General features: G+C 45.0%; 1 protein-coding gene across 3 annotated transcripts; it reads right to left on the bottom strand.

Annotated features, from left to right (window-relative positions):
• Window positions 1-279: 279 nt before the first annotated feature.
• Window positions 280-19,923, bottom strand: PRKAR1A (protein kinase cAMP-dependent type I regulatory subunit alpha). Of its 3 annotated transcripts, none has more exons than XM_060645594.3 (12): window positions 19,791-19,921; window positions 19,381-19,515; window positions 15,866-16,045; window positions 10,497-10,667; window positions 9,614-9,705; window positions 9,351-9,412; window positions 5,207-5,253; window positions 4,388-4,546; window positions 3,276-3,336; window positions 2,018-2,139; window positions 970-1,051; window positions 280-645 (listed from the first exon to the last, which is right to left on the bottom strand). In XM_060645594.3, the coding sequence occupies exons 3-12, from the start codon at window positions 16,037-16,039 to the stop codon at window positions 473-475; spliced, it is 1,143 nt and encodes a 380-aa protein (XP_060501577.1). In that variant the 5' UTR covers window positions 16,040-16,045; window positions 19,381-19,515; window positions 19,791-19,921; the 3' UTR covers window positions 280-472. The 3 variants fall into 3 exon arrangements, with proteins under 3 accessions (XP_060501577.1, XP_081647221.1, XP_060501578.1); XM_081791095.1 differs by having other exon boundaries at window positions 19,381-19,586; window positions 19,791-19,919; XM_060645595.3 differs by lacking the exon at window positions 19,381-19,515 and having other exon boundaries at window positions 19,791-19,923.
• Between the last annotated feature and the right edge of the window lie 1,511 nt (window positions 19,924-21,434).

The following is a 21,434-nucleotide window of genomic DNA, read 5'->3' as shown; positions in this document are numbered from 1 at the left end:
TTTCCCACCCTTAAGCTAGTTTAAGTACAGGCAGATGTCTTTCTACTATACTAGGATTTTTCTAGGACTGTTTTTCCTAATCCTCAGAACTTAATGAGAAATCATTAATTCTATAGAGCAGTACAGCACATATGAGTACAGTCTAAAATATGCCTACGGTAACCGGAAAGTTGTGTCACTGAGCGACAGAAGCCCCTCGCGCTGTCACCCCCCTGCCCTACGCGGCCGCCCAGGCTGAGCAACTACCACTGCACAGAGAGAAAAGCAGTAACAGCGGAGTCTCCACAGAACTCTGTTTATTTAACTGCGTCGGGGCATCCGGTCAACGCTCCACATGAAAAACGGTGCGATAGAAGCGACTTTGAATACAAACAGACGAGAAGCCGCCGTGCTGCCAGGAGGGGGGAAAGCCGTCTGCGCGAGGGAGGCACGGACCGGGGACAGGACGACAGGGAGGCACGGGAGGCGGGTCTCAGACAGACAGCGACACAAAACTGTTGTACTGCTGGATGTTTCGCTTGAGGATATCTGAGCACGGGCCGAGGACGCGCTCAAATCTGGGTCGGTCCAGCTTCACGCACTTCAAAGGGCCGCGAGCGACCACCGTGGCAGCGCGAGGACGGTTCATCAGGAGCGCGATCTCACCTGCGAAGGGGGGACACGGGTCAGGGGAGGCGGGCGTCCCGGGAGCACCCCCGCGGGGGCGCTTCCGAGACACGAGGAGGCCGCGTCTACCGCTCTTCAAGCCCGGCACGGGCCCCACGACATCCGCACTTAAACACGACCGACAGGAGACCGTCGGCGACCGGACTACTGATGGGTAAAGGTCACAATCTCCCTCTCTCGGAGAGCCAAAAAGACTACAGTGAAAAAGTAATATTCGGGAGAAAGACAGAACGAAGAGAGACCTCTCAGCGTTATCTCCCTGAGAGGGGACTCGAACTACGTACTTGAAGGACAGCCACGTACCGAAATAGTCAGAAGGCCCCAATCTTCCCACTTCGACAAACTCTTCGTTTTCTGACCGACGTTGCAGCACAGCAGCTGAGCCCTGTAATAAAACCACCAAATGGCAAAACAGATACTTTCAAATCCAGGGTGCCCCTCTGCAGATGCAAGCGGGGCTACTTTGTCCTAGAAAAATAAAAAAAAGACGCGGCGGCGATTTCAAATCCTCCGGTTCGCGTAAAAGATGACTCGAGAGAGTCACGACGTGAGCTCCAGTCCCCTTCTGCCCCACGGCCCTGCCGGAGCCCCTTCTCACACCCAGGAGCCAAAGGGCTGAGACTCGGGTTGGCAAACCGCAGCCGGGGGGGCCCAACCCGAGCTCGCCGCCTGTTTTTATAAACGAAACGTCACAGGAACACACCAACGCATTTACACGCCGTCTCTGGCCGCTTCTGCGCTGCACTCTTGCGCTAAGAGTCGAAGTGCGAGCGCTGAGTCTTTGGGACAGAAACCCCACGGCTCACAAAGCCTCAGTCACTTACCAACTGGCCTTCCAAAGAAACAGTCGCTCGACTCCTGGCTTTTAGCAATTAGCATCTACTGAGCCACATTCCTACAAAAGCTGCTCTTTAGGCTCTGGTTGGCGGGCAGGAGTATCTGCTATGCATTTCCATGAATTGTGAAGATAGAAAACATAGTAGCTTTCAGCCTTTACACGCTTGCCTTTAACCCTTATTTGCCAAACGGTCCAGACACGCGATTTTAACAAGGACAGTACAGACCCATAATAGTTTGTTACGCTAAATGGGTAAGTTTCACTTGGCTTGCGTGATAAAAGATCGAGGAGCTCAGAATCTGGCCATTACTTCCTGAACAGCCCTTCCAGAACGGACTCCAACTCATTTAAAATACGGTGGCCTGGCACAACACCATTTCTAAGTGAAAGATAATTTTTAAATAAAATCTATCAGGTATTACTAAAAAGTGAAGCTGGAAATCAGAATGAGCCCCTCTTCTCTCTTATGGTGTACTGCTTTTTCCCCCCAATATCAAACACAGGCTCTGTTACCTCTAAAATAATGAAGAACTCGTCCCCTGGTTCACCCTGCACCACAATCTTCTGCCCATCCTCAAACTGAACAGGTTCCAACGCATCAGCGACTGTGAGACGTTCCCACTTGTCCAGAGATTCTGAAAGGCGAGAATCGAAAGAATTTCTCTACGCTAGTTGTCACTGCTAAAAATGTCAAAACTGTCAAAACGATGAGTCCCATCGCCATGCCCATTTAACATTCTAGTAGTGTTGCAGGTTCAACATGGCGCCTGTCTTCAATGACCTCAAGTCTCACCAAGATCCTCCTCCTACTTACAGATAACTCTTAGATCCTTACTTCAGTGGTCCAGTGGCCAGGTTAACTTATCAACTGCACCCAATGGTAAAGGAATAAAAAATGTAATCATTAAATCTTCCTGAAGAACACCGTCCATGCGAATCAAGACCCAAAAGTCATAGAGAGTGTCACCATCCGTACTATCCCAGAGGTTCACAGAAATAACTTACCTATTTAAACCCGAAGTTGAATTTATTTATGAAACCCACGAGGAGGACCGGACAACAGTTCCCCAAAGCCAAACGGAAACCCAAGTCATTAAGTAAATGTAACCCACTCAGAGAAAGGACAAACGAGGGGGGAGAAGTCAACTCGCTCTAACAAAATGGCAGAAGACTATTCCCTAAGAATCACCAACCCCCCCCCCCCGCCCCCGGCAGAGCAGGTTGTAACAACATCTGTGAGGCCGTGAAACAAAATACAACTATGTCCAGTTAACCTGCTTTACTCAATTTCAACAAACTTCCAGCACTTCTTCAGAGAAAATCAGAAAATGACACCTAATTTTTCTACAGAGAAAAGGCATTCGTGGAAACGCTCGACTCTCCTGAACCAGTCAACTCACCGACGGAGCAACAGAGACAGAAATCAGAGGGGGAATGACTGCCAATGTCCATCAGCAAAGAAGGACACTTTTAGCCTTTCTGTCTCTCCCAGAGGAATGAGTAGCACATAATTCCAGGAAGTTTTTCCCACGTCCACCACTAGTAAAGAGGTGTATCATAGATTAGTAGATTAAATACACTGTAAAATTACTTCTAACGTGGTCAAACTTCAACTTTGTGTTTGTCATTACTGTTAGCAAAAAAAAAAAAAAAAAAAAAAAAAAAAAAGAAAGAAAAAAGTGAGTTGATAACCAGGGCAGTTTTTATGACATAAGCATGTATCACTAACACTTCAATTTAACAATTCTCCGTGCAATCTTCCAAAACTCACCTAAAATAGATACTTTACTAAGAAACTCCTCATACATCTTCCGCTTTCTCAGCGTGCTTCCCTATAAATGAAAAAAAAAAAAAGTGATCTTAAAAATGTGTAATTATCACATAATGCTGCGGAATAAATATTAAATGTTAAGTAAACATTAAAAAAGAAAAAAAGTCAAAGCTTGCTGATGCTTCTTGATGCTTCGTGTTGAAGACAGCAAAGCCGCTGGTTCAGCTTAATAAGCAGCTGAGTAACTCGCCCTTAAAAGTCAGACCAGGCATATGGCCAAAGAAGGTGCCTAGGACAAGCAATTAATGAAAGGCCAGACGCACCATCAATTCTCCAAGAAAGCTACCACGTTACATGTGTGACTAGAGCTGAACGTATCTGCAGCCCAGGGTTCTTGCCCACGACCCACGACCCCAGCCTTCCACAGAACGAAGGAGAGAAAACGGCTACCGCTTGCAGACCTTCTACCGCAAACAGTCCCCCAGCCCCTGACTTAACCAAGCTGTCTTATCTGTGAGGTTTGGTAAACGCCAAGCATCTGGAGGAAGGAGAGGGGGGAGCACAGTCCTCTGGAACGTCCTTACAGGCGCGTAGACGTCTATCTCCACACACACATCCCCCAAACACCGCAAGTGTTCGAAGTACGTCCAACTGCAGAGTGTCAAATAGCCAGACAGGCACGGCACAAATTTAAGGAAACCATTCAAGAGGACGAAGGCCAGCAGCTGGCACTTAACATCTGAAACTACTCTATAAACCTGTCACAAGGTTCTACATGAGCAGAACGTTCCAATGGTTTTATCATTTTGTTTCTTCCTCCAGTCTTACGAGGGGACGTCTGCACTACTGACAACCCCCCTGCCGTTTAGGGAAGCGGGTTACTGGCGAACGGCCGTAAGGCACTTCGTGCTCTCAGAAGCAGCACCTGGCAAGCTACCTGACGTGCAAATGGGGACGTTCCCAAACGTGGGCTGACCACTACAGACGCACCACATGTGTCTCCCGTGTTATTTGCAGCCAGACATTTGTTCTAAAAGACCTGGCGATACGACTCAAACGCCCGTGACACAGACTGAATTCTACGTCGCACTCCAAGAGCCGTGCCGGCTCACCATGAGGATTCTTCTGTAGCTGTCCCGGTCGATACCCCACAGTTTCACATTCGTCTTCGCTTTGACAGTGGCGGCTCTAGGCGTTCCATAGATCAAAGCGAGTTCCCCAAAGCTGCCTCCTTCCCCAACGCTGGTTGCCCATTCGTTGTTGACATAGACCTAAAAGGCAAATGACAAAGGACCGGTTGTTTCCTACACACACAAACACACTGGGATTAAACACCTTCCAAGGAGCCAGAATACTGAACTTGGTTTCTAAACCGGAATACATGATGTCTGTAGCACACAGCAGCGCAAACCCGAGTGTCTGTGATTCACGGGCTTAATTACCCGACATGAGAACGTTCCCCACGGGGAGGATCAGGGCAGAGGTAAGCGAAGCGTCAACCGCGTGTACATTTCGAGAGTGCCGTGCCTCCTGCAGACGGCACTGAACTAACGATCCTGCGACAGCAGTGCTGTTATTATGCCCATTTCCCTTGTAAACAAGGTTCACAGGATCAAGAGAGCTGTACCTAGTCTCAGCGCCAACTCCCAGGTCTGACGGACAGTCTCCCTCACATCTACCTTACCACACAGTACGCACAAGCGCCTTAACCGGGGACTCCAGCAAGAGATTTAAACTGAATGTCTAGCGAACGAAATTGCCTTTCGATAGGTTAAAAAGTTTCTCTGTGTCATTTAAAATACCTGGCAAAAGATGTTGCTGGAATTTGACATACGAGGCCTTTTAACAGCCCTTCAGAAACTCTTACAAGTAATCAGTATCGACACATTCACCTTTACGACTATCAACATGTTTCTATTATTAAATCTTACATCCATCTCTCCTTGATCAATCACATAGAAGTTATCCCCTTCATCACCTAAAACAGAGTACAAAAAGTTAGGTGTATAATGCAAATTGAGGAAACATACATCAGAACTATCAAATTAATGTAAAAATAAATTTATTTTACAGAGGTGCCATCAAAGAAAGCGCGTTGTAAATTAACACAACCTTTCAGGAAGAAAAGTCCAACGATATATTTTTAAAGCCATAAAATTGATCGATTTTTTAGTCATCTCATGGTAAAGAACAGCTCTGAAAAAGAACTTACAACGAAACAAAAGCTGTATGTGTACAAAGACAGTACCCGCTACATGATCATGACAATAAAACAAACAGAGTAAGTAACAAAATATCAGACTATCACTACACTGGAAAACTCAAGGATTATGAAGACCCACGAAAATATCAAGAGTCAATAAAAGAAAACAGGGGAGGGGGACACACCCACAAGGTTAGATCCATGTCAATACACAAGGCAAAAAAGCTGAGAATCAGAAGCCCGAGAACCTTATAAACAGACGTGCTATGTGATTCAGAATGCAACTGCTTTGCCGCTTCCTACTTTATTTTACTCTGTAAGTGGTTAATAATATAAAGGATATACGAAATATATACGGCTCTAAAATCTCACACAACATTCAAAATTAAAATGCAATATCCTCCAAAAGTTACTATAAACAAAACTGAATCAGATACTAGAGAAAACAGTAGTCCTTTAGGGAAAGCGTGCCTTTTAGTTCAAAGGACTTTTTTTTTTTAAACGTTTATTTATTTTTGAGACAGAGACAGACAGAGCATGAACGGGGGAGGGTCAGAGAGAGAGAGGGAGACACAGATTCTGAAACAGGCTCCAGGCTCTGAGCTGTCAGCACAGAGCCCGACGCGGGGCTCGAACTCACGGACCGCGAGATCATGACCTGAGCCGAAGTCGGACACTTAACCGACTGAGCCATCCAGGCACTCCAAAGTTCAAAGGATTTTAATTAAAAAAAAAAAAAAAAAAAAAAGGATCAGTTGAGCGGATCATGTGATTTTTAGCATCTGTCTTGTTGATGCGGTGGTGTAGGACACTGATTGATTTACAAATATCGAACCATTCTTGCATCCCCAGAATAAAGCCTGCCTGCCTGTGATGAATGATCCTTTCAATGTCTGCTGAATATGAATATTTTGTTGAGGATTTTTGCATCTGTGTTCTCAGTGATATTGGCCTATAGTTTTCTTTTCCTGTGGTATCTGTCTGGTTTTGGCATCAGGGTAATGCTGGCCTTGGAGCATGTATCTGGAAGCTTCCTTTCCTCCTCTATTTTTTCAAATAGTTAGAGGAGAATAGGTATTAACTTTACAAGGAACATACTTCAACACAACAAAAGGCCATATGCAAAAAACAAACAGCTAACATCAGAATCAAAGGTGAAAAACTGAGAGCTTTTCCCTCTCTGTTCAGGAACAAGACAAGGATGTCCACTCTCACCACTTTTATTTAACACAGAACTGAAGTCCTAGCCACGGCAATCAGCGCAAAAAAGAAATGAGGCATCCATATTGGCAAGAAGTTTCAACTGTCACTATCTGCAAACAACACAAACAACACTATACATAGAAAATCCTAAAGACTCCAACCAAAAACTACGAGAAGCAATTCATGAATTCAGTCAAGTGGCAGGATACAAAATTAATAGTCAGAAATCAACAGCATTTTTATACACTAGTAACAAAGTAGCAGGAAGAGAAATTTAAAAAGTAACACCATTTACAAGTGCACCAAAAAGGAATAAACTACCGAGGAATAAACGAAAGAGGTGAAAGATCTGTACTCTAAAAACCGTAAATCACAAATGACAGAAATGAAAGATGACAAAGAAACAGAAAGCTATTCCATGGTCATAGGACTAAAAGAGTTAATGTTGTTAAAATGTCCATATTACCTAAAGCAATCTACAGACTCAGTATGACCCCTATCAAAATATCAACAGCATTTTTCACAAAACTAGAAGAAATAATACTAAAAATTTGTATGGCAGCACAGAAGACCCCAAATAACCAAAGCAATCCTAAGAAAAACAAAGCTGGAGGTATCACAATACCAGATAGACTTCAAGATATACTACAAAGTTCAGTAAACAAAACAGTATGGTACTAACACAAAACGAGACACACAGATCAGGGAAACAGAACAGAGCCTAGAAATAAACACACAAGTATATGCTCACTTAATCTATGACAAAGGAAGCAAGAATACACAATGGGGAAAAGACAATTTCTTCAACAAATGGTGCTGGGGAAACTGGACACTACGTGCAAAAGAATGAAACTGGGCCACTTTCTAACATAATACACAAAAATAAACTCAAAATGGATTAAGGATCTAAATATGAGACCTGAAACCATAAAAATCCTGTAAGAGAAAACAGTATTTCTCTCCCGTCAGCCACAGCAACATTTTTCTAGAGATGTCTCCGTAGGCAAGGGACTACATCAAAATCAAAAGCTTTCGCAGGGGTCCCTGGGTGACTCAGTCGGTTAGGCATCTGACTCTCTCGATCTTGGCTCAGGTCATGATCCCAGGGTCCTGACACTGAGCTCCCCATCAGGCTCTGTGCTATTAGCGCAGACCCTGCTTGGGCTTTTCTCTCTCTCAAAATAAATAAATTTACTTAAAAAAAAAAAAAAAGTTTTTGCACAGCAAAACTTTTAAAATGTGTATTTATTAGTATTATTTAATATTATAATTATATATAATATATAATAACATATTAATATTTTGCACAGAAAATTTTTAGTATTTATTTTTGAGAGAGAGACAGAGAGTACAAGTGGGGGAGGGGTAGAGAGAGGGAGACACAGAATCCAAAGCAGGCTGCAGGCTCCAGGCTCCGAGCTGTCAGCACAGAGCCCAACGCGGGGCTTGAACTCATGACCCGCCAGATCATGACCTGAGCCAAAGTCGGACGCCTAACTGATTGAGCCACCCAGGCACCCGTGTGTGAGTTTTTAATATAAATGCGGGGACATAAAGCATTAATGCAAGTCAAAATGTCTCAGTGAACACGTTTCAGCAGTTTAACTTTATGTAACAATAATAAATAAACCTGTTACGTTTTTCTGGACAATGCCAACCTTTGGATTTTCTTAAAACAAGTATATTGATGACAACTAAATAGTGTTTGCAGCATTCTTATCAGACAGTAGATGTGATCCATTCACTATGCTTTTCTAACTGAGTTGTCCTACACACAAGTACATGTTTTTAATGTTGTTGATCTTCTGTGCTGTCCACGTTAAGTCTGCTATCAGAATACGTTAAGCCATTTTAAAAAATGAAAAAAAGAAATACCAGTGATCCAATAATTCCACTACTGGGTATTTACCCGAAAAAAATGAACACACGAATTTGAAAAGATCTATGCAGCCCTATGTTTACCGCAGCACTGTTTACAACAGCCAAGATATAGAAGTACCCTAAATGTCCATCCACAGGTAAATGAATAAGGAAAATAATGGAACATTACACAGCCATAAAAAAAAAAAAAAAAAATCAGAAGACTGTGCCATTTGCAACAACATGGATGGACCTAGAGGGCATTATTCTAAGTAAAATAAGTCAGATTGAGAAAGACAAATATCCTATGACTCCACTCATAAGTAGAATCTTAAAGAAAAAGCACACACACCCACAAATGAACAGACACCTGGAAAGCAGAATCAGACCCATAAATACAGAGAACAAACCGAAGGCTGCCAGGGGGTGGGGGGAAGGGCAAAATGGGCAAAGGGAAGTGGGACAGGCTTCCAGTCACAGAATGAGTGAGTCACGGAGAAGAAAGGCACAGCGGGGGGGATTCAGTCAGTGACACCGTCATAGTCCTATAAAGGGACCGGTGGTACTACAGCCGTGGTGAGCACAGCTTAATGTACAAACCTGTCAAATCAGTAAATGGTACACCTGAAAACAATATAACATTGTGTGTCAACGATACTCAAAAAAAAAAAAAAAAAGAAAGAAAGAAATCGGAAAATCCCGCAGTAGGACAGAAGGAAAATGGTAGGCCGAAAAGAAGAAAACGAACTCCAATTAACAAAATCCTGCAGGCCCACAGCACTGCAGGCCGCAGAAGCGGCAGCCCTTACCTTGCTGAATCACGGTCTCTCCGGCAATAAAGGAAACCGGAAACATGGCATCGAAAATATCGCTGCAAGACACACAAGGCCTCAAGTCACATCTCATGTGCATCTTCTATGGATTCCAAACACCACCCTTTGACTTAAAGCTCCCAGATCTTCAGCCTGGACCGTCATCGGGGGAAAGATTATCAAAACTTGCTGCAGTGAGCAGACTAGTTTGGGACCACGGGTGTTCTGAAAAAACAGTATAACCAAGAACCCGAACCTACCTTCTCTCATTGTCGTCAAGATGTGAAAAGAGCACATTCTTTTCAATGGCTTTGGCTAAAGCAGCCATTGTCTTATAATCTTTTGGTATAACCTGGAAAAGAACAGAAGATCCAATGACAATTCCATAAACCAAAACCAGATCATGTCTGAACGTGCCTTTCAATTAAACGTCAAGATACGCTATGGTATTTACACAAGACTGCTTTGAGTTAACTATTTAACACAACACGCTTGTACTATCTGTGATCTACAAAGTACTCAATAAATATTGACTGACTAATCCCCTTTCCTACAACCAAGCCTGTATTGAAGGCTCATACTTGGTTTCCAGTCAACGACTGAAGTCACAAACCATAACACCTTGCAAGGTCATTATTTTGAGGCAAAACTAAGCAGTTTATGACAATTAGTCATTTTTTAAACCGTGACCACGTACTATGAGCTTCACAGGCCTCTCGTCAGGACAACTCTCTTCCCCCTTCAGGCCAATAGCAGAACTCAAAATGGCAGGCTGGCTCCAAGGAAGAGCCAAAAGGAGGAAGGAAGCTTCCAGGATAAAAGGTTCACGACATGAGTTACGGGATGTCAAAAAGAAACCATGATTCAAGAGAAAAAACACTGCCCGCTTCTTCTACTGCAAAGCAACCGGAAAAGAAAATCCCCCAAATACAACCGTTCGCTGTTTTACAATTATTAGTTATTTCCTCTAATGGCATGTTTAGTACAGTAACCTGTTCCCCGGGACCCAAGAACCGTACAGGACGAAGTACAACCCATCCTGTGTTTTACTATTCAGAATGGTGCAGGCATCACCACAGGCGGCTAGCGGACGACCACGTGGGTCCCAGAAACATTGCCCCATCGTGCGGACAGCAGAACTACCTTTCTAACGTACGACGCAGCGTCTTCCTCCGTGTAGACTTCAGCACTGATGGCACCTCGTCGCCTCCGGCCCTTAACCACTGGGTTGGGTGGGGGAGGAGAGATCTCATCCTCCCTCGAATCTGCACGGGCGCTCGCCTTCTGCAGATTCTGAATCTGTTTGGCCTCCTCCTGAAAAAAATTACACGTTTATAAAATGAGATCCTTCAGCATGTCGATTTGGTCTTCTCGTATCCTCTCTAGTGTGACCCAATCTCAATCACTGAAAATCTCTTCCTCTATTACCAATGTGAAAGTGAAGGGGGGAAAGGCCATTCCAAATGCAAAAAAAAATGGAGTCGAGTTTGAAAAGAAATACTCTGAAAGGGCTATACTGTTTCCTCAGATGATAATAGACACCATATTTAATAATAAACGAAAGCCATTAGTACAAGGACACATAACATGCAAATAAAAAATTAGATACTGGTTATGGTAATACATTGACAACAATGTCTTCTAATGCACACAACAGCAATAAACTGCAAAACAAAATCCTGGGGAATTAGGTTTCCGTATGCTGCTACGGATAGCATGAAGATTCCCCACCACACACACACCCCTAAAGAATTGTTACCTAGAAATAACCACTCAGGCACAGCAAAGTGATACAACAATGTCTAGGTTACTGGGTTATTTCCTTAATTCAGTTAAGTATTCTCTGGATCTGCCATGTCAAGTCGATGCTAGGAAAAGACAATACCAAAACCAAAAGGAAAGGGTCCTAAGCCTATGGAATTCATATTCTGGCTGGAGTCTCAGATATAAACAAATTATGAAATGATGCGATGGTAACCAAGAATTTAAGTAAGATCAGATCTAATAATATTTCTCTCAAAGGAGCTATAAGCATTCTTTATTATCTCTATTATTTATATTCTTTAATACCTTTATTATATTATTTATTATTCATTACACCGAAATTAAAACCAAAAGTTCACTTGTTTTTAATCTCATTACATCAATTCATACAAAAACTGAGATAAACTCTTTAATATTCTTACTTTTCAGATCCAGGGCCTTAAAAAGAAATGCCTCTTAACTGTGCAGTAAAGAAAGTTATTATACTTGATATAAAATAAAAATGAAAAAAAAAAAACCCCCAAGAACGTATTCTCTACTATTGCTCTCATTCACTTGACTCATTCATTCTCCATTATTTTTCTAAACCATTTTTCAAATTCTAAATGAACTTATTCGCATTTACTGATAATTTCAAAAAGATTTTTGATAAAAGAAATTAATGAGATGCCTACTTTTTCTCTGACATGGTATTTAGCCCTGCTTCTACAAATAAAAGAGCTTATATATGCCACAACAAAGCCTAGGGTGATAACCATCAAGGTATTAACAATGTTAATTTCTATTAGGAGAATCATGCCTGATTTTTATTCTTTTCTGGAGAGAAGGTTTGGCTTTATTTTTCTCATTTCTCTGGATTTTCTAATTTTCAAACTTAGAAGAAAACACAGTAAGAAAAACATACAATGAAAACAATCTTACTATGCTTTATACTAAATTACAAATGCATTTACTTCTTGACCAACTAATCCAGAAATTCTCCTTCTAAGAATTTATTCCAACATATACATATATGTGATAAAACATATATACTAAGTAACTCATTGTATCATTTGTAATAGTTTGTAATAGCCTAACAGTGGAAACAACCAAAATGGTCCTCAATGGTTAAATAAATTATAGTTTTTCCATACAATGGAATGCCATGCACCTGCTGGAAAACAGGAAGCTTTTTTATATATGAATTTGTAGGTAAATGCCCATATATTATCTATAGAAAACTGGCTGCACTCAAGACGACAATGGAATGGGACTTTTTACTACGTATTTATATAGTATTATAGAACAATGTACAATTTTACTCAGATAAAATATCTTCTATACTATGTTAGATTATATATTTATATAGGAAACAGATGTCATGCATTTCATTATATTTTATTATGTCACACCCTTTTGTACTTGCAAAATTTTGAACCATGTGCAAACATGTAACCATTTTCTTTAAAACTACATTTTTTAGAGGGGCGCCTGGACGGTCAGTCGGTTGAGCAGCTGACTTCAGCTCAGGTCACGATCTCACGGTCTGTGAGTTCAAGCCTGGAGTAGGGCTCTGTGCTGACAGCCCAGGGCCTGGAGCCTGCTTTGGATTCTGTGTCTCCCTCTCTCCTGCTCCTCCCCTGCTTGTGCTCTCTCTCTGTCTCTCAAAACTAAATAAATGTTTCAAAAAAAATTTTTTTAAACACGTTTTTCAGAAAACCCACTTCATTTTCCTTCTGGTAATTCCAATAACCAGTAAGTTTTCCCACCTCATACTAACAAAAAACTATAAAACTCGTGTCTCGTCAAATTTAGCTGAAGGCCATAAATTAAAACACAAATTCTACCTCCAAAAATCTGTCATTGGCATTTCACGAAAATTTCACGAAAAATGACACAAACGGCATCTCATTTGGAACGACATCTAAATGAATTTTTAAGATAATTTTTAAGGACCAAAAGCATTTTGATTTTTAACATTTCATGGATCCTCTTTAAACAGCAATCAGATATAACCTCATCCTGGTGACTCACAGCCATTACTGAGATCGATTCCTAGTACATATTAGGATACATTTTTATATCCTTTTCCTTGCTGTCGTCATTCTGCTGCCAGCCTCTCCCCTCTTCGGTTTTCCCACTTATTAAAACAAAAGCCAAAAGGAGCCAAAAAACACACCAAAAAACCCTCCTAATCTACTTCATGGCTGCCGGCATTCGTCCTCGAGTTTAAGTTCTCAGTGTCCTCGCCACTTACTTAACAGGCTTCCAACAATTACTCGTTCTCTCTCCCCCCTCGCCGTTCCACTCTTCCCCACAGGGGAGACAAACTTCCAAGCAAATGGACGTGGGGTGTGGCCTTGGAATGTAAGTGGACGCACCATACCGCGCCCACTTCGATGGTCTGCCCTGCTTGGGCTTCTGGTGGTTCTCGCCTTGAGCAACGGCACGCTCTATACCGTGGCTGCTCCTCGCACTCGGCTCCAGAACAAGAAACCTGTGGAGCCAGGGAGACAGGAGGGGCTGAGCCCAGAAGAGCTGCCCAGGACAGTGAAAGAAGGTCTTCTGTAGTCAGCCACTGCAATCGGGGGCTTTATGTGGAGTAAGCCACTGAGATCGGGGTGGGGGAGGAGGGGGTCGCATGCCGCCCCAGTACAAGTTAACTGCCACGCCACGTGTACACAGCCACGTCACTCCGCTTCTTAGTTTTACCCGCTACCTCTTAACATGGTGATAGTCACCTACCTCTCACATCTGAAATGAGGAGTATGTACGTGTGCAAAGTGCTTCACGCAGAACCTGGCACACAGGAGACGCTCAGTGGTCACGGCAATTAAAATTCCTCTGACCTATCAGACAGGCAAGGTTCTAATAAATACATGCACAAGTGCGGACTTCAATTTCAGATGACAGTCTGAAGGAAAACGCAGAAGCTTTCCAATGGACCAATTGTGAGTCTGGGGCACACTTCTCGTTGAGTAGCTCAAGGTTCCAGAAACACGACCCCTGGCTAACACAGGAAAGGAGGTGACAAGAACGTGACTGTGTATTTCCAGACATACTAAACCCAACACCTAACGTACAGAACAACGACCTGTGGAAAAGTTGAAAATCTAGTTCCTTAAAAGCCCAGATGTCTACACTGGACCCTGGCTAAAGGAATGTGCGCGTGTGAAATAAAGACCCTTGAGTTACAGGAAGGAGTGTGTCAGCCAGGACTCTCGTTAAGAGGTAAAGAGGCTAATACACATTAAATCTAAAAATCCCATCTGCAAAACACTCCGTTAAGGACGCTTTCTCGCCTCCCGTCGGTGAGGCTTCGGCAGCGCGAGGGTAAGGCCAGGCGCTGCAGTGACCACACGCTCCATGTTCCCTATAAAAAGACACACCCTTAATGTCCCACCCACTTCATTCCCTCATCTGATGGTTTCTATTGATGTCTGAGGCGAAGAGGGATCACCTTACAGTGACCCATTTCAGAACCAGATCTCCAGGAACGCACTTTATTTCAAAACAGGGAACGCCCACGGCAGCCTGGCTCTACAGTATTTCACGAACGATTTGGAAATTGCTTACAACGGAGCAAACGAGACTTCCTAATACAATTCTAAAACAGCGAGGCCACATTCCTGGGAACCGGTTAATTGTTCTTTTGTTGTTAATTCTCTTAATCATGGTACTAAACACCAGTTTTAACAAACACCTTTTCAACAAAACAGTAGTAGAAAATGTCTGATCACCGAGCTACCCAAACACTTTTAAAATCTTAGTATACACAGATTCTTCACTAATATGGTACGCCACTTGAAAGATTTTCCAAACAAATGGGATATATTACAAATATTTCTATTATACATTTAAATAATTAATCACCACATACCTAAGAAATGCCTCCCAAGTGGTTCATAATCATTTCAAACCACATCAAAGCTCCAGTATGTATAAAAAACCCTGTAAACTTATCTCAATTTACAGAAACAAATCAAACTACGGAAAGCATTTAACGTTCCAGACTTTCTCATTCATCATTTCTTGAGGGAAGTGAACTGAAGCACTGTCCTTGATTACCATTCGGCTTAGAAAAGCACTTAGCATATCCTTAGGTCACAGTGACACACGCAATGAGGACGAATGATAAACAATAAAAACTGAATTGCTCTTTTTCAAGAGGAAACAAGTCCTGACCAAAACCGTAACTAAAGGAAAATTCCGACACCGGTCACGTCACCCTTCGCGTCTCTGCTCTACAGTCCGACTCATCTGAGATACAGTCCACAGTGAAACGGACGCCTCTGCTTCAGATCCCCCGCTTTGTCAGAAGCTAGACTCAAATGCTTCATTACATTAGTTTTAAAAGGTGAAACAAGGTCTACGAAGCTCACTCGTTTTGTGGAAGGAAACGGAAGCATTAGCTGCTTTCAAGCACTGTAGAACTTCTCGTGTCCTACAACCGCTACCTCTGATCAACCGTATCTAGTTATTTTAATCAGGTTTATGGGTCAATTAAAACGGTTACAAAGGACTACTGTTCAGAAGCCCTCCGTTACCCAGCTAAACTCGCCATGCAGGTTTGTTTTGAGGCATTCTACTGATCACGAAGTTAAAAATTACTAGAAATGCCTTAACTGCACTTCTTTTTGTGAAACTCTAGTTTGGATTTCTTGTTTGGTCCAAATTCCTTTTCTTCCAAGTGGTACAAATTGGGCACGTTCGACGGCGTTACGTGTAACAGTCGCCGGGCTCGTCGGGTCTCCCGCGTGTATTTTTACCTTCTCCAGCCTCTCGAAGTATTCTCTGAGGAATGCCATGGGTCGCTCGGGCCGGGCAGTGCACAACTGCACGATGGAATCCTTGAGCAGCGCCTGGATGTTGTGCTTCTGGACGTAGAGCTCGCACTCGCGGAGGCTGCGCTCCTCATCACTGGCGGTGCTGCCGGAGGCCATGGCTGTCTGCGGGCGAAAACACACACACACAGGCTTGGGCAAACGATTGCTAAAGAGCACATGCCGATCTGGCCTTTGACTGAAATTCATCAGGCAACTGATTCACAAGGGCTTTTTTTTTCCGGAGATTTTCTTTTTTTAAACAGGGAGGTGGGGGTTCGCGAAGAAAATATGTAAAGAAATAAATAGCATTCTTCCAAAGAAGTGTTTCATTTAGTTCCTGGCGCGGGATCTGGGTTCTGCAGGCAGCAACAGCAAGAGGCAAGAACCCGCGCTCCTGGGAGGAAGGACCAGCCACTATCCCCCGCGGAGGAGGGCCACTGAGGAGTCAGGACCCTAAGGGAATTTCATTCAGTTCTCCCCCTGCAAAGAAATCACGATGATGTGGGAAAGTGTGTAAATGGCAAACAGGACAGAGAATTACAAGTGCACACAAGTCCGCTCTAAGTGAAAGCAAGGAAGCACAATGAAGAACTTCCGACATTCCCTGTACCTGACTCCTATCCTGGGCGAGTGCCCTAATGTCGCTCAACAAACCCCTGGAGCAAAGGATCGGATTAGCCAACCACTAGCATAATCAAAATTTCTAAAAACACAAAATGATCTCCAGACGAATTTTAAAAGCAACCTTTTATTCCAGATTCTTTTATAAAATCCCGGCCCTAAGTGATAACAAACACACTGGTAAAAGAAAACAGCCTTAACAGAAAAAAACAAAAGCAAAAACAAACCAAAGAACCTTCCCAAATAAATCATATAAGATTTGGGCAGGTAAATGTCAAAACATTTTCTTTGACTGGGCAGAAAAATGCTAAAACAGGTTAAATTTTAAATGTACATGAAAGGGGCGCCTGGGTGGCTCAGTCGGTTGAGCGTCCGACTTCAGCTCAGGTCATGATCTCACGGTGCGTGAGTTCGAGCCCCGCGTCGGGCTCTGTGCTGACTGCTCAGAGCCTGGAGCCTGCTTGAGATTCTGTGTCTCCCTCTCTCTCTGCCCCTCCCCTGCTCGTGCTCTGTCTCTGTCTCAAAAATAAATAAAAACATTTTAAAAAGTGTACATGAAGATATCAATAGATAAACTGCATTTAATGAATTTTAGAGGATTCAAACTACCTGGATGTAAAGTAAAATAAGTAGAAATATAACAGCAGCTAACTTTACCCCGGAATTTAAAGCTTACCAATTTAACAACACAGTCATAAGTTATTTTCCTTCCAACTCCTAATTATTAAGCCATTAAGATTAGAAAATAAAATTGAGGTCCTCTCCCCCTCCCAGATGAATTCAATACACATCAGTCTTTTCCAAATATAATGCACACGAAACCAGAGAGGAAACTCTAAATTTAAAAGAAAAAAAGAAACCCCAGATTAAGAGCCAAAGTGCTACACTGTTATTCATTTTGTTTTGACAAATAAAGGTCAATAACAAGCAGACTAATTTTTTTTAACCTTTATTCATTTTTGAGAGACAGAGAGAGACAGAGCATGAGCAGGGGAGGGGCAGAGAGAGAGGGAGACACAGAATCCAAAGCAGGCTCCAGGCTCTGAGCTGTCAACACAGAGCCCCATGCGGGGCTCGAACCCAGACTGTGAGATCCTGACCTGAGCCGAAGTCGGACCTCAACCGCTCAACCGACTGAGCCACCCAGGCGCCCCACAAGCAGACTAGTTAACAGACCATGAGAAAGTCTGTAGCTCCCTGACAAGCACATAAATTAAAAGCCACAGAAAAAGAACCACGCTACTTCAGAAATACACAATAAAAAAAAAAAAAAAAAAGGTTCTTTAATTTTGGATTTATACCAGCCACTTTTCCAGGTCAGACCGTCATAAGAACTGATAATCCACTTCAGTGAATTTTCTACATTTCAAATAATGCCAAAGGCCACCAAGAACAATGATAAATCAGATCTTTTATGCTCCAAAATATTCCGACATGTTTCAGGAATATCAATCCATGTATTCAACTGATCAGAGAAATCATTCAAAGATCACGACTCTGGCTGGTAGAAATGAGAGAACTGGGTCTAACAAGTGAAATTGACCATTTGTTTGAAACAAAGTCTTAAAAAGAACACACTGGCTGGTCTTCCTGAGGGAGCAAATTAACAAAAATGCCCCAAGATTAATGCGGTCACCATGTGAACCCCTTAATCCAAACTTGACTGTCTTAGTATTTTTAATCGGATATACTCTGTATTCCTTCTTAAAACTAAGAGCCCAACAATTTAGCTTCTCCCCTCCCCCCGCAAAATTATTTAACTCCTTTTTAACTTTCACTGCATTGTACCTGCTCATAAGAAAACTCAGTTTTCTTTTGTCAATTCAATTGTGATAAAATTCAGTTTCAAAAGGATTACATGAGAGGGCATATTTAACACACTTTTGGGAAACTTGCTGATTCAGACCGCAGACCCTCAGACCAGCCAGAAACACTTCCTTTGGGTCATCTTGAGAAAGTGTTCTTTCTTTCCTCTGCTAGAAACGCCAGTCGCTTGACAATCTCTCAAAGTAGCTGTTTGGCATTACACCTGCACTGCGCTGCACGGGTTAATAGGGACCATGTACTTATTTTCGAGAGGAAGGACAGGAGAGTGCCCTTCACTTCACTCATGCCACAATCATGGCCACAGAATGAAGAAGGGAGGCCTATCCTTCCTTCATCCTACTCTAGTCGCAAGGCCACGACGGTGGCGAAAAGACGGAGGAAGGACGGGGACGAAGATCAGAAAAGGGGAGGTGAAAGGGGACAAAATGAAATTCAGGAGCCAAGCTAAAATCACGGAGCAGGGGGGAGGAGGGGAGCACCCGGAAGGCTTTCCCAGGGAAAGAAAGCCACTGCTGGAGAGGAGGACAAGGAGGCCCTAGAAAGAAAAACGAGAACGGCCGAGTCTCAAGATCAGCCAGCAATGCTAGGGGGAACGATGGCGGATTCCAGTAAAATCGAACTGATGTCCTTCAGGAAATGGGGGAGGGCGAGCGAGGAGGCCGCGGCGCGCGGGTGCGGAGGCGGCAGGGGCGCGATGGCTGCGGAGGGCCGGGGGCCCCAGCGCCGCCGAGCGCGGGGAACGCGCGCGGGCGGGGCGGCCGGTGAGCCCCGCACCGGAGCAGTCCCGGCGACCCGGGGGCCTCGGAGCCGCAGACTCGGGGCCGGGGGCGCGGCCCGGGGCGTGAGGCCTACGGGGAGGCGCCCGCTGGGGCCGGGGAGGGGCAGGGGGTGCGGCCATCCCCCTGCAGGTCGCTCCCCGTGACGCCATCTTGGATCGATCCAGCGCCCCCAAACGGGCGGCGGGGCCGCGAAGCTCGGCGCGTCGGGGCCCCCTGGCCGACCCCACTCACCTGGGGACTGGCGGCGGCGGACGCGGGACAGCGGGTGCGAGGCTGCGGCTGGCTGAGCTGTCCGGGCGCTTCCCTCCCAGCCCCGCTCTACTCTGCGGTAGCGGCTTCGCGGCGGCTCCACCGGAAACGACCCGGCTGCAACCAATCAGCGCCCGACTGCTGACGTCAATGCGCCTCGCTCTGGCCAGAGCCGTCGCCTTGGCAACCTTAAAGGCGCTGCGGCCCGGGCTCGTCTTTAGCCCCTCTCAGAAGGACCCTGGCCCCTCCACGCCCTAGAATCGTTCTTCCGCTCTCCTTTCTAATCTAACCTCGTCCCCCACTCGCAGCCCTTTCCTCCCACCCGCCTCTTATCCTTTCCCCACTCTCTCCAGCCCGACGCTCCCCTCCTTCCGTTCACCTGCCCCCCTTACCTGTTCCTGTCTGGATACCACAGGTCCCCTTTATTCTTCCTTCTGCTCTCCGCTCGTCGACGGCGCGGCTTGGGGGAGCTCCCCTCTCTGCTCGGCCCCTCGCCTCCACTCCTCACTCCGCCCCACTCTCACTCCCGCCTCCCTCGCCGCCTCTGCCTTTTCTCCCTCCCTCCAGCCCCCACCCCCAACCCGGGCGGACCCACGTGGGGCGTCTCGGATGACAGGTGGGCGACTCCGCCCCGCAGCCCCTTGCTGGGGGAGGACGCGGGGCCGGGGTGGGGAGATTCCTGCCGTTTCCAGGCCCCGGAGGAGGCGGCGGCCGCGGCGGATCCGCGGCAGCGGCGGATGCCCAGGATGAGCACGCCCGGCCGCGCATCCTGTGCCTGGCCTGCACCGCGCGGGCCTCCGGGCACGGGCCCGCCATCCGGTCCAGGAAATCCGAGCCCTGCCGAGCGTCCGCTTGGCTGATCGGGCCGCTCTCCCCTCCGGGGGTGCTGTCGTCAGTGGAGGCCAAGCCGGTCTGTGGGCCCGAGACACTGAAAAGGACTTGTCAGGGTGCATCTAGACCCTGAAACGCACACCCCCCCTCCCCTCCATCATGACGCCTGACCCGGCATGGGGAGAAGTTACAAAGGGTGCAGACAGGCGCAAACCCTCTGTGACCACACGAGAAATCTCAACTGCCTGCAAAACCACCCATCAAGGATGATTCGGATTCGAGGGGGAGACAAGGCGGCTCCTTTACTGCTTCGGCCATTTTTTTTTCCCCATCAGAGCGTCTGTCGGTAGAAGGAAGAAAGGGGGAGCGGGAGACAGTTTTAGACTTCTAAAGTCGCTACATGAATAAAGAAGGCCTTTGGAGGACACGTATCCTTGGGTCTGATACGTGTTGTAATCACACGGTATATATAGCCCTAGGGCTGTGGGTGCCAAACGCATACGTGGATTTAACACAAAGAAAATAGATAGAAATATCTCATTAAGAATTTTTATATTGATTCCAGGTGGACATGGGTAATATTTTGGAGACCTCAGGTTAAATATTATTACAATTAAGTTCATCTTTGTCTTTTTACTTGTGAAACGTAGCTATTAGGAAAATTTTCCTGACATATACGGCTTACATTACATTTCTGTTGGACAGCACTGCCCCGGGAGGCCATCTGCTCCCCTAAATCGGCCAGGTTATGATAAGGGTCCTGCTGGTCAGGATATTTCTGTTATTTAGTTATGGTTACTTTTGCTTTTGGAAAACCAGAGGCAGCACAGGCACCATCAGAAGGGCAGATTAGGCCCACAGGAGGGAAAAACAGAAAGAAAGTTTCTCCTCCCGCCCACTCCCTGGCTTGTTGACCGCCAGGGATGGGTGAAATGGGGGATTAAAGACAGAGCTTGAGTCGTATAGGATTTCACCCCTGTCGGTACAAAGAAGGGCTAATACACTGAACCCGAAGCTGGCAAGCAGAAGAGGGAATTCGATAGCATCAAGCAGGCCCAGTCATGTTATGAGAAGAAAACACGGCAGTCAGATAAATCTGAGTTTGGTTTCAGGCTCTGCCATCTCCGGTAATTGACTTAATCTCCATGAGCCTCGGTTTCCTAGATCATAAAAGGATAAGCAGGGCTGTGTTAAAATGAACTAAT

This window comes from Panthera onca, chromosome E1, assembly GCF_046562875.1.
Source record: "Panthera onca isolate mPanOnc1 chromosome E1, mPanOnc1 haplotype 2, whole genome shotgun sequence".
NCBI lineage: Eukaryota > Metazoa > Chordata > Mammalia > Carnivora > Felidae > Panthera > Panthera onca.
This window is presented reverse-complemented; position numbering and strand designations above follow the sequence as displayed.

Coding starts and splice junctions, on each gene's coding strand:
- PRKAR1A (XM_060645595.3), bottom strand. CDS start 16,039: ATGGCCTCCGGCAGCACCGCCAGTGATGAGGAGCGCAGCCTCCGCGAG. Junction 3,337..4,387: donor GCTACAGAAGAATCCTCATG/GTGAGCCGGCAC, acceptor TTTCATTTATAG/GGAAGCACGCTGAGAAAGCG. Junction 646..969: donor GGGGCCTTCTGACTATTTCG/GTACGTGGCTGT, acceptor CCCCCTTCGCAG/GTGAGATCGCGCTCCTGATG.